General features: G+C 45.2%; 1 protein-coding gene across 1 annotated transcript; it reads right to left on the reverse strand.

Annotated features, from left to right (window-relative positions):
- Positions 1-6,150: 6,150 nt before the first annotated feature.
- On the reverse strand, positions 6,151-8,177 carry LOC132392341 (kelch-like protein 34). Its single transcript, XM_059966156.1, has one exon. It carries the CDS (start codon positions 8,175-8,177, stop codon positions 6,336-6,338), a length of 1,842 nt encoding a protein of 613 aa, XP_059822139.1. The 3' UTR covers positions 6,151-6,335.
- Between the last annotated feature and the right edge of the window lie 7,184 nt (positions 8,178-15,361).

The following is a 15,361-nucleotide window of genomic DNA, read 5'->3' on the forward strand; positions in this document are numbered from 1 at the left end:
AGGGGGCTTAGTTCACTAAAGTCCAAGAAATGCAGGTACACTGTCACACAATGCTGAATGAGGACAGTGTGAATGAGGTGTCCCTTACCTTTCTTGCATGACTTTTGTATTGTAAATTATTTGTTCCCTACACAGATCTGAGAAGTGGGATTACTGCTACACTTATCCCTTGATCTTCTGAAGTTCCCCATATGATTTACTTGCTGTTTTTCTCTGACTTGTGCAAGAATTGAAAACTTATGATAGAAAGCATTTAAACCATATTAGTTTTAATAATTTTCAGATTAATATTGATGAATATTCTATCAATGTTGTGCTGTGGTTAAAAAAATACAGTTACAATCTTAGTGGGTGTGAAGAGTTGAATGGCCAGCTTCTGCATTTATTCCTTGTTCTGGCATTAACCAAAAATTGGAGCATAGACATTGAGACAATAAGCACCATATTTGTTCTCTTTTATAAATAAAGTGGACTTCATGGAGAATAAAACATATTACAGGTTCAAAAGACACAAAATTGTGGTAATTACTCCTCAAGTATTTCTTAAAGTACTCTGAAGTTCTGATGAGGCCAAAACACAAAATTTAAATATTCTCACACCCAAACTGTACCAAGCAGGATTTTTTTAAATTTGCGCTACTTATTTAACATATATTATACTTACTGTAATTCACAATTATTTTTCTCTAATATTATGTATTGCATTATACTGCTGCCACAAAGACAACAAATTTCACAACATATGCCAGTGATATTAAACCTGATTCTGATTTTTAATGGAAGGGAATGCTAATTTTGCCAAGACATCTTCCACCCTCCTAGTCAGATTTAACTAGGCTACAGAAGTTATAGCTAAGTCTAACTATACTATTCTTTTACTGTCATAGGTTAATCAATAGGTTCATGATGTTCTCCCTCCTGTCACAATTTCAAATAAGATCCCAATTGTAATATTACATTGACACACGGGTTCCGGTCGGCTCACACGCAAAGTTTTACTGCAGTTTTTTGTACGGTTAAGAGATTGTTTTATACTTGTTCCAGAAATGTTTTCTTTATTCTGTCCCGAAGTGTGTAGAAAGAAAATAAACATGAACTGTTTGTTTTGGTATGTTTTTCCCCCGAGTGGAAGTGAAACCAAGCTCAATAAAAGGAATTTGCGGTGAATGTTATTTCTTCACTTTGTAAGGTAAGAACCTAACAATTTTAATCTGACCCGGTGTCAATACATTTATGAACCCCTTTCCAGAGTCTGGGAAAATGCACGTATTGTTCATACAAGTGGTGAACTGTGTTTGGGCAGTAGAGTCACAGCGACAGACGGCAGTCACAAGACACTAAGCCCATATGACTAACACTCGGCTACTTAGAGAGTACTGAGAATACTAGCCTTTACTAACTTTTCAGTATCAGTGAAAAATCTCACTGCATGGTTGAGTATGCAACTATTGTGCTCAAAACAATGCAAATAAATCACCTCCGTGTATATAAGAATAAGAAGAAACGGATGCACAAGTGCATTTAGACAGAATACATTGTGCCACTGCAAATCTAGAAACAAGCATAATGGATTCCACTAATGTTTGCAATTAATAAGAGAGCTGCAGGGTTGAAGTAGTCAAGCTTTGTGGCATTGCTTGTACAGAGTGGACTGACAACACGCACAAAGCGCTGGAGAAGCTCAGCAGGTATCTACGGTGGTGAATAAACATTCGATGTTTCGGGCTGAGACCCTTCTTCAGGACAGGATGAAAGGGGGAAGACACCAAAATAAAAAGTGTGGGGAGGGGAAGAAAGACAAGCAAGAAGGTGATAGGTGGAACCAGGTGGGTGGGAAAGATAAAGGACAGGAGAGGAGTATTGTGGAGTATTGCGGAGAGTTTTGGTCACTGAATTATAGGAAAAATGTCAACAAAATAGACAGAGTGCAGAGGAGATTTACTAGAATGTTACCTGCGTTTCAGCACCTAAATTACAGCGAAAGGTTGAACAAATTAGGTCTTAATTCTTTGGAGCATAGAAGGTTGGGGGGGGGGGGGCTTGATAGAGGTATTTAAAACTATGAGTGGGATAGATAGAGTTGATGTGGATAGGCTTTTTCCATTGAGAGTAGGGGAGATTCAAACAAGAGGACAGGAGTTGAGAGTTAAGGGGCAAAAGTTTAGGGGTAACACGAGGGGGAACTTCTTTACTCAGAGAGTGGTAGCTGTGTGGAACAAGCTTCCAGTAGAAGTGGTAGATACAGGTTCGATATCATCATTAAAAAAAAATTGGATAGGTATATGGACAGGAAAGAAATGGAGGGTTATGGGCTGAGTGCAGGTCAGTGGGACTAGGTGAGAGTAAGTGTTCAGCATGGACTAGAAGGGTCGAGTTGGCCTATTTCCGTACTGTAATTGTTATATGGTATATAGTTATATGGATCCGATAGGAGAGGAGAGTGGACCATAGGAGAAAGGGAGCAACACACACAAAATGCTGGAGGAACTCAGCAGGCCAGGCAGCATCTATGGATAAGAGTACAGTCAATGTTTCGGGCCGAGACCCGTCTTCAGAAACGTTAACCGTACACTGTTTCCATCGATGCTGCCTGGCCTGCTGAGTTCCTGCAGCATTTTGTGCATGTTGCTTGGATTTCCAACATCTGCAAATTTTCTCATTTGTGGTAGGAGAAAGGGAAGGAAGAGGAGATACGGGGAAGGTGACAGGCAGTTGAGAAGAGGTAAGAGGCCGGAGTGGGGAATAAAAGAAGGGGGAGAGGTAGTTTTTTTTAACCGGAAGGAGAAATTGATATTCATGATATCAGGTTGGAGGCTACCCAAACAGAATACAAGGTGTTGCTCCTCCACCTTGACACAAGAGGAGGCTGCAGACGAACATGTCAGAACAGGAATGAGAATTGGAATTTAAATGTTTTACCATCGGAAATTTCTGCTTTTGGCGAATGGAATAGACATGGTCAATGAAGCAACCCCCAAAATGACTGACTGAGAATTCAGTAGGGGATGAAGTATGAAACAGATATTTTCCATATTAAGTAATCTCAAATGTCATCTTAATGTTTGCATGCTCACATCTGAATTTAAAGGTCAAGTGACACTTAATCACATAAACCACATTAACATTTTAGATCGAGGAGAAATTACTGACATGGCAGTTGCTGGATTAGAAATTGGGCCTTGTACCCATTTTATAAACATAAAATATGGCCCATAACCCATACCCAACAGCTTTTAAAAGACATCTAATCTATGGACAAAATATTTTTTCAGATTTTTAGGTTAACCATCTAGAATAGTTTAAGATATATTACCTTTTCCAATGTGAGGAATATAAATGTTCTGACCCCTTTTTCAATCACCGTAATAACACATTTTGAGATGTCGCCAGTAATATCCACTTTACTGCACTCTTTACAACTTTGCCAGTCCTTGGTAAGCATCCTCTCTAACCTGTTGTCCAGTCAGCCACTCACCTTGAATCAAGCAGCCCATCATTTGTTTAACAAGCAGGGTGGTCTCCCTGTTAAGACACTTAAGTGTCAATGCCTCATCAAACTTCATAAAGTTAGACATGAGGAAATCTGTAGATGCTGGAAATTCAAGCAACACACACAAAATGCTGGTGGAATGCAGCAGGCCAGGCAGCATCTATAGGGAGAAACCCTGTCGAAGTTTCGGGCCTGACGAAGGGTCTCGGCCCGAAACACAGACAGCGCTTCTCCCTATAGATGCTGTCTGGCCTGCTGTGTTTCACCAGCATTTTATATGTGTTGCTTCATAAAGTTAGACCCTGTTGGGTCATGCATTTCCTAACCAGCACCAATGTTAGTCTCAAAATCAGACAAAAAAATTAGCAATATTTTTGAAGAGACTTCACAACCTTCTGTCTGCTTAAACAGATGGGGGAAAATGATTCATTCAGTGTCCTCTGAAAATTGATTCTTCGATTTAATCAAAATAACAAATTATCTGGTCAGTTTGCTGCCTGTGAAAGCTTCATCTGCATTGGTTGCTCCCAGTTCTTCAATAATAGGTACTATAACTCAAATAGGGTATCTTTCTTTCATAACAGTCAAATGTTTAAATAATTTTATTCTAAAAATAGTTTGTTCCTATACATACAGTCTGAACATTTACAAGTATTATTTTTTGTTGTTTTTATAAGGATCTAACATTCAGTGACCTAACTTTATATTTTAATTAATACACAGTGTGAAAAATATGACAACTGCATACATCAGCCAATATTTCATGCAGGCTACAGATTCTGGTCTATCCCACAAGTTTAATCTCACAATATTGCTATTAAATACTGTAAGATTGTTGTAATAGCTACCAAGACCCCGCTGTCTGTTTAATAATAATTTTCCAGTCAATCTGAGCAACATTGCTACATGCAGTCTGTCACTGGGTATCCCTACGTAACTTTAAATGTAACTCAAGTGAAATTTCTTGCTCTTCTTTGTGCAAAGATGTCAAAATGTGCAAAAATACAATCCAAATCAAATGATATGTACATAAGATGAACAACAAAAACAAAACTATACAAATGTAATAGTCATTCCACCAATATCTGATCATTATTAAAATTCCAACTTCTAACTTGAGCATTAAAGCTATTTGATTATAATTGCCCTTTCGTTTGCTTATCCTTTAGCATTATGTAAATTATTTTAACATTGCACTCTTCCTGAGGTCCATTAGCATGTTTATCATATTCATAATGTTGGGACATGATTTACAAATGGGAGAAAAATCAAGTCAATCCAAACAAGTTATTTTAAAATGCCTGACATCCAATGCACTTACTCAAAATATATTAACTTTTTATTAAAAAAAATTGCAGATTGTTACCCAACTTATTGAATGACTTTGAAAGACAATTTAATATTACAGGGGAAAAAAGGAGCCATGACCATTGACATTCAGCTGATAGTATTGTCATTTTTCCAGCAGTCTTCAAATAAAGTACCCTGAAATTAGATACAAAGCTGTAAAGGGCTTGCAAAAGCTTATTATTAATCATAATATTGTCCAAGCTTTCAGTGCTGCTTCTTTCAAGTGGTAATCCAAATAGTGCAACTTCCCTGTAACCCTGGAAAAATTCATTTTTCTACTTATCCAGTTCCTTGTTGAGAACAACTATCGAAGCGGCTCCCAACACACTTTAACCTCATTGTTGCAGGTTGCAAATATTCTCATTTCTCTGGGTTCTTTTCGCAGTTATCAAAAAAAAAAATTCTTTTCTAGCCAGTGACTTCCCTGAAAGAAAAAAACAATTTTTCTCAACATTCTGAATTACATACTTTCAATACTTCTGGACACATCTCTTAAATGTTCCTCTAGCCATCTCTTCAAGAAAGCAATCCAAATATCTCTAGTCCTTTTGCATAACACCACTCATCCCTTTGGTACAGCAGCTCCATGGTAAGCCATCCAAAGCTTTCAACATTTGTAAGGCATAGGGTTGGATGAAAGACATTGTTATGCCAGTCTTACTTTCAGTTTTCTAACCTTTGAGTAAATGATATCAAAAATCTCAGGCATGCTGCAGCCAAGTAAATGCACAGGAGTTTTCAATGAATGTATTTTGTAATTAATGAGCAGAAAGGATGACCTGCATCAGCTTAGTGGTGTTACACTCAAGTCTGGAACAAAAAAAGTGTTTTTGTTTAGATTTGTATTCCACTGCATGAGTTATCTGCTGACGGTTTTCCATTATGCTTTTATTGTAAAATAAGATAACATCTGGCCACTCAATGTAATACACCACTGCTATGGAGAAAGGTTTTGAATTTTTTGCTTGAATTTATCCAGCCAAGCCATTAAAGTCATTCATTCAGCTTTCACCCCTGCACTGTAGAAAGAGATCTTAGAATTTCATTCCATATTGGCCACATCCACGCTTAAAGTTAATGGTTGCTAAGAAGTCATCCACTCGGTTTATGTTGTGACTTGTACGTTAAGTTGTGTTCAGTTCAGTGGAGTTAAGTCAATGTTTATCCACCTGAACGTTTTTATTATTGATTTACACTGAATGAGATGAAGGCACCTGCTCATTAGGCTTACACCTTTCTGTATCCACTCAATGGTTTTACAACAATGAAACAATCTGCTGGTTCACAGGAGCAGACTGCACCCCACTGCCTTGAATGTTTCAGTCATTTTATTAGACGACCTACACTGCACTCTCTCCGTTACTGAAACACTATATTCTGCATTGCTTTCCCATCTATGCGACCCTCACGCTTGGAATGATCTGTCTGGTCGGAAGGCAAAGCCCAGCGTCTGGCCGGTGTGGCAGTAGTGGCCCAGCCGCCCACTGTAGAGCCATTACTGCAGGCCTGACTTCCACTGGGCGTCGGGCAGCTCGGGCAGGAGCAGCACCCCGCACTGGGCGGCGTACAGGGGCACGGGCAGCCGGCACACCTCCCTCCAACTGTCGGAGGCCGGGTCGTAGGCCACAGCGCTCCGGGTCGGGACCTCGCTGCCCTGCTGCCACTTCTTGCCGCCCACCAGGTAGACGGTGTCGTCCAGCACGGCCAGCCCGTAGCAGGAGCGGTCGAAGAGCAGAGGGCGGAGGCGCTGCCACTGGGCCCGCGGTGGCTCGTAGCACTCGATGTCGCAGAAGGGCTCGTACATGCCGACGAAGGAGTAGATGCGCTCGCCCACCGTGACCATCTGATGGCCGAAGCGGGCGATGCTCATGGGCGGGCAGCGCTGCCAAGTCGCCCCCGGCTGCGGCGCCAGGCTGTGCATCTCCTTGCAGGCCTCGGCCTGCCCGGCCGGCCGCCCGCCCGACACGTAGATGGTGCCGGCGTGGACGGCGCAGGCGTGGCCGTGCAGCCGCTGCGGCAGCTCGGCCGCTTCCACCCAGCGCCCGCTGCCGCCCAGGTCGAGCAGCTCGGCGGCCGAGAGCGATGCTTCGCCGGCGCCGCAGCGGCCTCCCAGCGCGAAGATGCTTTCGCCCACCACGCAGCAGGCGAACTGCGCCCGCCGCTTCAGCATGTTGGCAGCCCGGCTCCAGCTGTTGGAGCGGGGGTCGTAGCGGAACACGCGGCGGCTGGGCAACAGCTTCGGACCGCTGAGACCCGACTCCCCGGCCTCGTCCAACAGTTCTCCGCCAAGCACGAACAAGAAGTCACCCAGTACGCACGCACAGTGACCCTGCACCCGCGGGCCGTCAGCCAGTGGTCGCCAGCAGCCCGAGTGGGGGTCGAGGGCCGACAGGCCGCAGTATGCCCGGGGGGTGGCGGCTGCTGTCGCCTCGTCGCCCTCCGTCCGCTCTAGCAGCAGCAGCCCGCCGGCGGCTACAAGCTGCCTCTGCCCGCTCCTCAGCGTGCTCTGCCGGCTCTGGCGGACCGGCTGGCGGGCCTCGGCATGGTGGTAGCGCACGGCCTGCGTGATGAGGCGGCGGGCGCCGGGAGCCTGGCCGGCGGCACCCTGCCCTCCGTGCAGCAGCAGCCTCTGAAGCTCGGCGCAGGGGACGAGGCCATAGCGGATGCGGCTCAGCACCACGTCGGCAAAGCTCCAGCGCTGGGGCTCGGGCTCGGGGCCGCGGCCCAGCCACTCGAGGGCCAGCCCTAGCAGCGCGGGTTCGGGGACGCCGGGCAGCCGCTCGGAGTCCAGCACGGCCAGCAGCGAGTCCGGGTTGAGGTCGGCCAGGCCGCTGCGCTCGACGCCCTGCTCCAGCAGGCGCCACAGGTTGGAGGCGATGTAGAGGTCGGTGCGACGCCTGGCCTCGAACAGAGCAAAGCCCGCCGCCAGGTTGGCCAGGCGGCAGCAGTCGGCCGTGTTGAGGCTGCTGGCCAGGTAGACCGAGCAGAGGCGCAGGGCCTCGGGCACCTGCAGGTAGCTGGCCGCTTCCAGCGTCTGCTCCAGGCTGTCGGGGCACAGCACCAGGCAGGACGTGTAGATGAAGTCGAGCACCCGGCCCAGGCCGCCGGCCGACACCAGCTGGAGCTGCACCACGGCCGCGCCCGCCTCCCGCGTGTGAGCCTTGAACAGGCACCTGAAGTAGTCGCTGGCGCAGGCCAGCAGCGAGCGGTGGGCGCGGAACTCGGTGCCCTCGGCCACCAGCACCACGTCGCACAGCAGCTTCTCATCCCGCAGGGCCCGGTAGCGGGACACCACCGTTTCTCCGTGAGAGCTGGACACCGCCAGGAAGTAGCTCATGCCCCGCCTGTCAACCCAGTCCGGCCCTTTCCCTCCTTGACCTCTGCCCCTTCCTTATTCTCCTTTGCACCCTCTATGCCCCTAACCTACCCTCCTCATATGCTTCCTCTGTCCTCCGCCCTCCCCCAGCCAGTGCACCAAAGAAACTTCGACGCAGTTAAGTCCCAAGCAAAAATGAGTATGCACTCCTTTGAGTTTCCTGGGTTAACCCGCGGGATCCAACTTGCCCTTCATTGTAAGTCGGTGTACCTTCCGAAACAATATCCTACAATCAGCTGTTCGCGAGTGTAGGTATCATTAACCCAGCACTGTCCCGCTGGGATTGAGTCTCAGTAGCTGAGATCCACAACCCACGTCAAGAGCGGGGTTTCCACTTCGCAGTTCACTCTTTCCGCTAAAGATCCAGTCCATTCGAGTCTGACTGTGAGATTATTTTCCAGTACTGAATGTGTCCACATCACACATTACCCCTCCGGAAGATCATCATGGACCCTGCTGGTTATGCGAACTGGACTCCCTGTCTGAAGACCGGAGAAAGGGAGTTGGAAAAAGCGTTCTCGTCCTTTTCACTTTAATTGAAACGGATGCGGTGCTTGCTTGCAAGCATGTTGCCCTTTGTCACAAATCGATAGTCTAGCCGGAGGGCCATCCTGGAAGTAGCTACATGAGCTGATATACACGTTTGTATTAAATTTCCAGACTTTCGGTTTAGTAAGAATGTCCTGCTGTCAAATAAACGAAGCCGGGCGATTCCAAATTGCCGCTACACCTTGCTGCGTTCTGGTATGATAATTTCCGCAGGGTGGGCTCGCCACTCACTTACGTGAGCTCCTAATCCATTTGACAAGCCGGTGACCTCTCGTTAAATTATTGACGGTGGGCGCCAAGACCAGAATAGAAACAGCAAATAAAACAAGTCTGTGATCGGGATGTTCCGCTGTGTCCCGCCCACTGCCCTACTTACTACTGAAGCTGAGTCCACTGCACTTGGAGGGACTGCATGTAAGGTGCGGGCGGGAGGGAGTCTGGCGCAGGTCGTGAATACCACCTTGGACCGATTGCCCAGTGCGTATTTAATGCCAATCTATAACTAAACAGAAGTGGACTGTCTCGTTAGCACAAGCACTTGCAACCGTCGCGAAGGCGCTAATGTGTACTTTCCTTATATTCCAATTGATACTGGGGTGCTTCGACAAAGACTATAAACAGTCCTCTGCCACTCTAAGAATGTCATGTAATCCAAATTATGTGTGGAAAGTCGCTAGAGATTGCTTATGGATCCTTCTACAAATAAACGTAGAAAATGCCGGAAATTCTCAACAGGTCGGATAGCATCTCTGGAGAGAGAAGTAGATTAACTTTAGAGTTCACCTCATTAGAACATGAAATGAAGGGTGGGAGGAGGTGTCTTTTGCTCGATGTAGGCACGGTCCACAATGTGGCCAATGCTTATTTCGGTGTCTAACATCTGATACGCTCCTTGGAATGGTGCCCAGGGAGTTTAATGTTTCTCGTTAATTGAACATATATTTATGAGCAATTCCGTTCGTGGCCATTGAAGAAAAGTTTTCTCTCTAAATCTATCTCTGATCAGACCTTACATCTCACTTCTTCAGGGTTTCTAATATCAAAAGCGCACCAGAGTCTTTGTCGTTAAGTAAGTATGTCTCTGTCGTGCATAGCGCCCACACGTTATGAAGTTTGGTGCAATTCACAATACAATTATGTGTGTAGGTCAGATGTTGCTCCCAGATCACAACTGCACGGAGCCAAAGCTTCCTCACTAAGCTGAAAATTTAGGATGGAGTACCTACATTTTCGCTCTATTCCTTCCTTCTCGTTTTGTTACAATAAGGCTTACATCGGGGAGGAATGAAAACGTGAGCTTTGTTTTCACAGCCGCACTGAAAGTCGTTCAGTGCCAAAAATAAACCGTTTAAAGCAACGACAACACTGTTTTCAGCGAGCGAGGAAGTCTGGGCGGTAGCTGCAATGATAGCAGGGTAAGAGTAATTTCTTGATTCAGCATCGATTAACCCTGAAACTAGCTGCTGTTTTTTGTCTTTGTCGGTTAAGACAATTGTAGTTAAGGAGGACTCAATGTGTTTGAAGGAAGCCAACCCTCGAGTCGTTTTTTGACCATTCTGTGGATATCCTTGTAATGGGTGGATCCGGACTACATTTCACGCCATCATTTATTTCTTTGGACTGGATAAACATTCGAGGATAAAATGAAACCACTGGCCAAATGCCTAGCAACATTTTTGAACGGGAATCATCTAGCGCAGTGCCGCAGTAAAGATCAAAGTTTTGGACCTTACACCCTGATACACACAACACAAGCTCTAGATAAGTTCTGAAGCTTCAAACGTAATACTATAAATCCATGGGCGGCACGCTGTCGCAGACAATAGAGCCGTAACCTCGCAACGCCGGAGACCCGCATTCAATTGTGATCTTGTGTGAAGTTTGGCGCGTTCTCTTTGGGTTTACCCCGGGCGGTTCCTTCCACAAAGACATGCAGTTTGATGCTAGTGGACTCAATAACCCGAGGGGCCGATTCCCTGCAATAACTCTTATGTCCGGAAGTAAGAACCCCTCCCCCCACCCCCAAACAAACAAAATGAAATTCATACAACTTGTTAATACCGTTTCAACATTCAGGTTCCTGGGCATCATTATTTGACACGACTTCATTTGGGAGAACGATATCTCCTTCATTAACAAAAAGACTTCCTGTGGCAGTTGGGAAAATTCCATCTGCTCCAGAACATACTGGTGCAATTCTACAGTACATCATAGAGAGCATCCTTACATTAAAGTTCAAAGTTAATTTTATTATCAAAGTACATATATGTCACGATGTACAACCCGGAGATTCATCTTCTTGTGGGCATACTAAACGAATCTATAGAACAATAGCTATTACAGAGTCACTGCAAGACCACACAACTAGGGTATTCAACCAGAGTTCAAACATTTTTTTTATTATTGTTTCTTCTTTTTTGTATTTGCACAGTTTGTTGTCTTCTGCACTCTTTGAATGTCCAAGTCGTAAATGTAAATGGACGCCTCGATGTTAGAGGTGAGCTCAATGAACCACAGGACGCTATTCCCTTTCCCTGCGATAACTCTCTGACCACAAGAAACAACCCAACCATTTTTGCCTGATTTGGTCTGGCATCCTCTCACCGTACAGTATATGAAAACTACAGCGAAATGTCAGGTCAGCAGAAAACCTACCCTGCAAACTGCCTTTTCCAAAAGCCCTCTTCTAGAAAGCGATATAGAGCTATTAAGGCAAAAACTATTTCCCCACCCCACTCTTTATTATCCCAGTCACTGCACTGTAAACACTTTAAACAACTTTTTGTAATGTTCTTTAAATTGTAAATTCAAGCTGATAGTTATCTCATTTTATTCCATATCCATATTTTAATGGCTAACTTTATTTAACATATAATTTTTTATTACTTATAATTGTTGGGTTCCTTAAGGTTGTTAGTGAGGGTTAGTAGTGAGGATAAGCTCCTGCTACCCATTAAATGCATCTCAAATAGCCCCTGACAACCAAATCCGGTTCCTGGCCTTCACGCGTGGCTTAGCTACTAAGCCTGGCAGAACTATTTCTGCTGACCAGAGAAGAGGCAAAGAGCAGGTTACTGGTGCCTTAAAACCAGTCGCTTCGGGCAGATGGGCTTTCAGCTGTGGTTGGCAGCTCATCCAGGAGAAGGGAAACTCATTTCAAGCTTTCACTGCTATGCGGATATACCCACCCATGGGGAAGGCTTCGGCAGTAAACCCTGAGGGGGTGAAATCCAGAACTGGAGTCCCTGAGGCAGTCCTATGTAGAGTTCAATGCTGACTGGCAACTCCTGAGATGCCGCTGATGCCAAACTGTACCAGACTCTGCCGTTCCTTTGGATTCATCAGCTGCGTGGAGAGGGGAAGCTTGCTCTCTATTTCCTGTTGCCTGCCTGCCTTTTGTATCCCGTAGACACAAAATGCTGCAGAAACTCTGCAGGCCAGGCAACATCTATGGAAAAGAGTACAGTGGACGTTTCAGGCCAAGACCCTTCAGGACCAATGAAAGGTCTTGGCCAAAATGCTGCCTAGCCTGCTGAGTTCCACCAGCATTTTTGTGAGTGTTGCTTGGATTTTCAGCATCTGCAGATTTTCGCTTGTTTGTACTTACTAAATATACTAAAAAATTAAAACCAAAATTGTGAGGCTGATAAAGTGTTCATCCCCTTGGTAATTACAATGCTAACTTAGCTCGGGTGCAAAAACCTAGCTTACCAACTCACCCAATTTGGTATTGTCAAAAAATTGGAGGACCGCCTTTTTCAATTAATTCATAAGAATAAATCCCCTCTCTTTCTATAAGGCCCAACAATATGATAGACTTCCAACAGACCAAACCAAAATGAAAACAAGAGAGCATTTTAGATAAGTTAGGGAAATGCTAATAGAAAAGCACAAATCTGGCAAAGGGTACAAGACCATCTCAAAGGCATTGATCGTTCTTCTGAGCTCAGTGCAGTCCATTCCTCAATAAGAGGAAAAAATAAAATCGCAGCCACACTGTCAAGATTTAGGCCCCTCTAAACTTAGCCTTTGGAGAAGAATGACACTTCTAAGATGCAAACAGTCGCTCTGAATGAGCTGTAGAATGCAGTGACTGCAACTGAAGATGAAGTTCATGGCTCCAGAATCTCTAAGGCCTTGCACAAAATAGATATTTATGCAAGAATAGCAAGGAAGAAACCCTGGCTAAAAAAAAATATCCTTCCCCATAAAGACTTTGCAAATTATCATTTAGAAACTATTGTAAAGACATGGAAGAAAGCTTTGTGGTCAAATGAAAATAAATGGAACTTTTTGGCCCCAACCCTTAAATCTAATTTCAATCTGTAAGATTTAATGCATAAATCTAATATGACTAATTGGCCAGTTAACACCATCCCTACTGGAAAGTTTGGTGGAGGTAGCATCATGCCATGAGGATACTTTTCAACAGAAGGGACTGGAAGTCTGGTCAGGATTGATGGGAAGATGAATGCTGCTAAGTATACAGAGATACTGGGTAAAAACTTGGTAGCCTGTGCCAGAAAACTTAAACTGGGAGGAAGTTCATCTTTCAACAGGACAACAACCTAAAGCACACTGCCAGAGGATCCATGGGTGGCTTCAAATGAAGAAACCAGATGTTCTTGAGTGGCCCAGTTACAGTCCTGACCCTAAGCCAATCAAACATCTCTGGCAAGACTACCATCGCTCTCCAACTAACCTGGCACAGCTTGAATGATTCTGCAAGGAGGAATCGCCAAATCTTGCTACGTCAAATTGTGCAAAGCAAATAGAGATATCCAAAAAGATTACTGGCTGTAAAAGCTGCAAGAGGTGGCTCAACTAAGTACTGAGCAAAGGGGGAAAATACTTTTGATCTGCTGACAGTTTAGTTTTTGAAGCTTTTGTTTTTCATGCTTTCCAATATTCCCTGTTTTGAGCTCTACTGTGAAAAAAAGCATGTGATTCACAAATAAAAATTCTCAGTCAAATTGATCAAAATCCCAAGTTGTAATGTTCATTTAAGTGAACGAAGTGTTGGGGGCTGAATACTTTTACAAGGTACTGTATGTGTTTAATATTCCTATTTCACATCTCTGTCAATTTTATAAAGGCACTTGTGAATCACTAATTTATTGTCACTAACGTATGTACGATACAGTCATATGTCATATAAAGCACTTATTAACCACAAACCTGTGAGTATTTACTTGATCAGTGCTAGTTTCCAATATTTATTTTGCATTATAAAACACAGTTGCATTTATCTTTCTTCCCCTTGCTTTTCATCTGAATTACCAAGACTGGTGGGGTTTGTCATAGTCCGGTCCATGAGGTCCGTGTTCTGGTTCACGGTCCGGTCCGTGGACTCTGCACTCCGGGTCTTCCAGCTGTCCCTTGTTTCAGTTGGGCTTAATCATAGACACTTGAGGCTGGGAATATAAGTCGCCCTGGGTTCAAGTGTAGGTGCTGGTTTGTCTTGACAGTATCCTGTCCTTGCCTTTGTGGGGTAAGTCAGGCTGTCTTTGCTGTTACCCTGCAGTTGGATCTGTCCCTTCCTGTCCTTGCCTCTGTTGGGTAAGCCAGGCTGTCTTTGCCGTTACCCTGAGGCTTGACTGTTCCCTTCCCTTCCCCTTCCTTTTGTAGCCCTTGGCTGGAGCCTCACCTGCTACCTTTCACCTGGAACCTTGCCTGCATCCTCGCCATCAAGTTCTACTGCCGGATCCTTGCTGTGTCCAGGTCGTTGTTTGGAACTGTCTCTATGTCCTCACCTTTGCTAGGTAGGTCTGGCTGTTTGTCACTACTTTGTGTTAGGAACCGTCTTATCGTGTTCAGCTTTCTGTGTGTGATCCCAGCCCTACGTCCTGTTCCCAAGGAGGGGTCCTGGCTCAGTGTTCTGCGTTCCTGTCTCCCAAGAGCAAGGCTCTGTGTTCCGCGTTCCTGTCTCCCAAGAGCAAGGTTCTGCATTCCGCGTTCCTGTCTCCCAAGACCAAGGCTCTGCGTTCCGCGTTCCTGTCTCCCAAGAGCAAGGCTCTGCGTTCCACGTTCCTGTCTCCCAACAGCAAGGCTCTGCATTCCGCATTCCTGTCTCCCAAGACCAAGGCTCTGCGTTCCGCGTTCCTGTCTCCCAAGAGCAAGGCTCTGCGTTCCACGTTCCTGTCTCCCAACAGCAAGGCTCTGCATTCCGCATTCCTGTCTCCCAAGAGCAAGGTTCCTGTCAAGGACAAGATGTGGTCTGTACATGGTTTGTCTAGTCTAGTTTAGTCTATAGGTGTTTTTTTTTCCTGTGTTATTTTTTACGTAGCTCAGTCTAGTTTTTGTACTGTGTCATGTAATACCATAGTCCTGAAAAACATTGTCTCATTTTTACTATGTATTGTACATAAGCTGTTATATTTGAAATGACAATAAAAGTGACTTGACTTGACTGTCTCCCAAGACCAAGGCTCTGTGTTCCAGTCCCCCAAGTCCGAGTCTGAGCTTCATGTCCTCATCCAGCCCAGGAGTCCCACGCCCTGACCCACATCCAGTCCTGTTGCCTTGCCACATCTTGTCCTCGCCTAGATCCAGAGTCCGAGCCCGAGTCAAGACCCAGGTTCCGGGTCCCAGTCCAG

The sequence above is a fragment of the Hypanus sabinus genome, chromosome 4, assembly GCF_030144855.1.
Source record: "Hypanus sabinus isolate sHypSab1 chromosome 4, sHypSab1.hap1, whole genome shotgun sequence".
Lineage (NCBI taxonomy): Eukaryota > Metazoa > Chordata > Chondrichthyes > Myliobatiformes > Dasyatidae > Hypanus > Hypanus sabinus.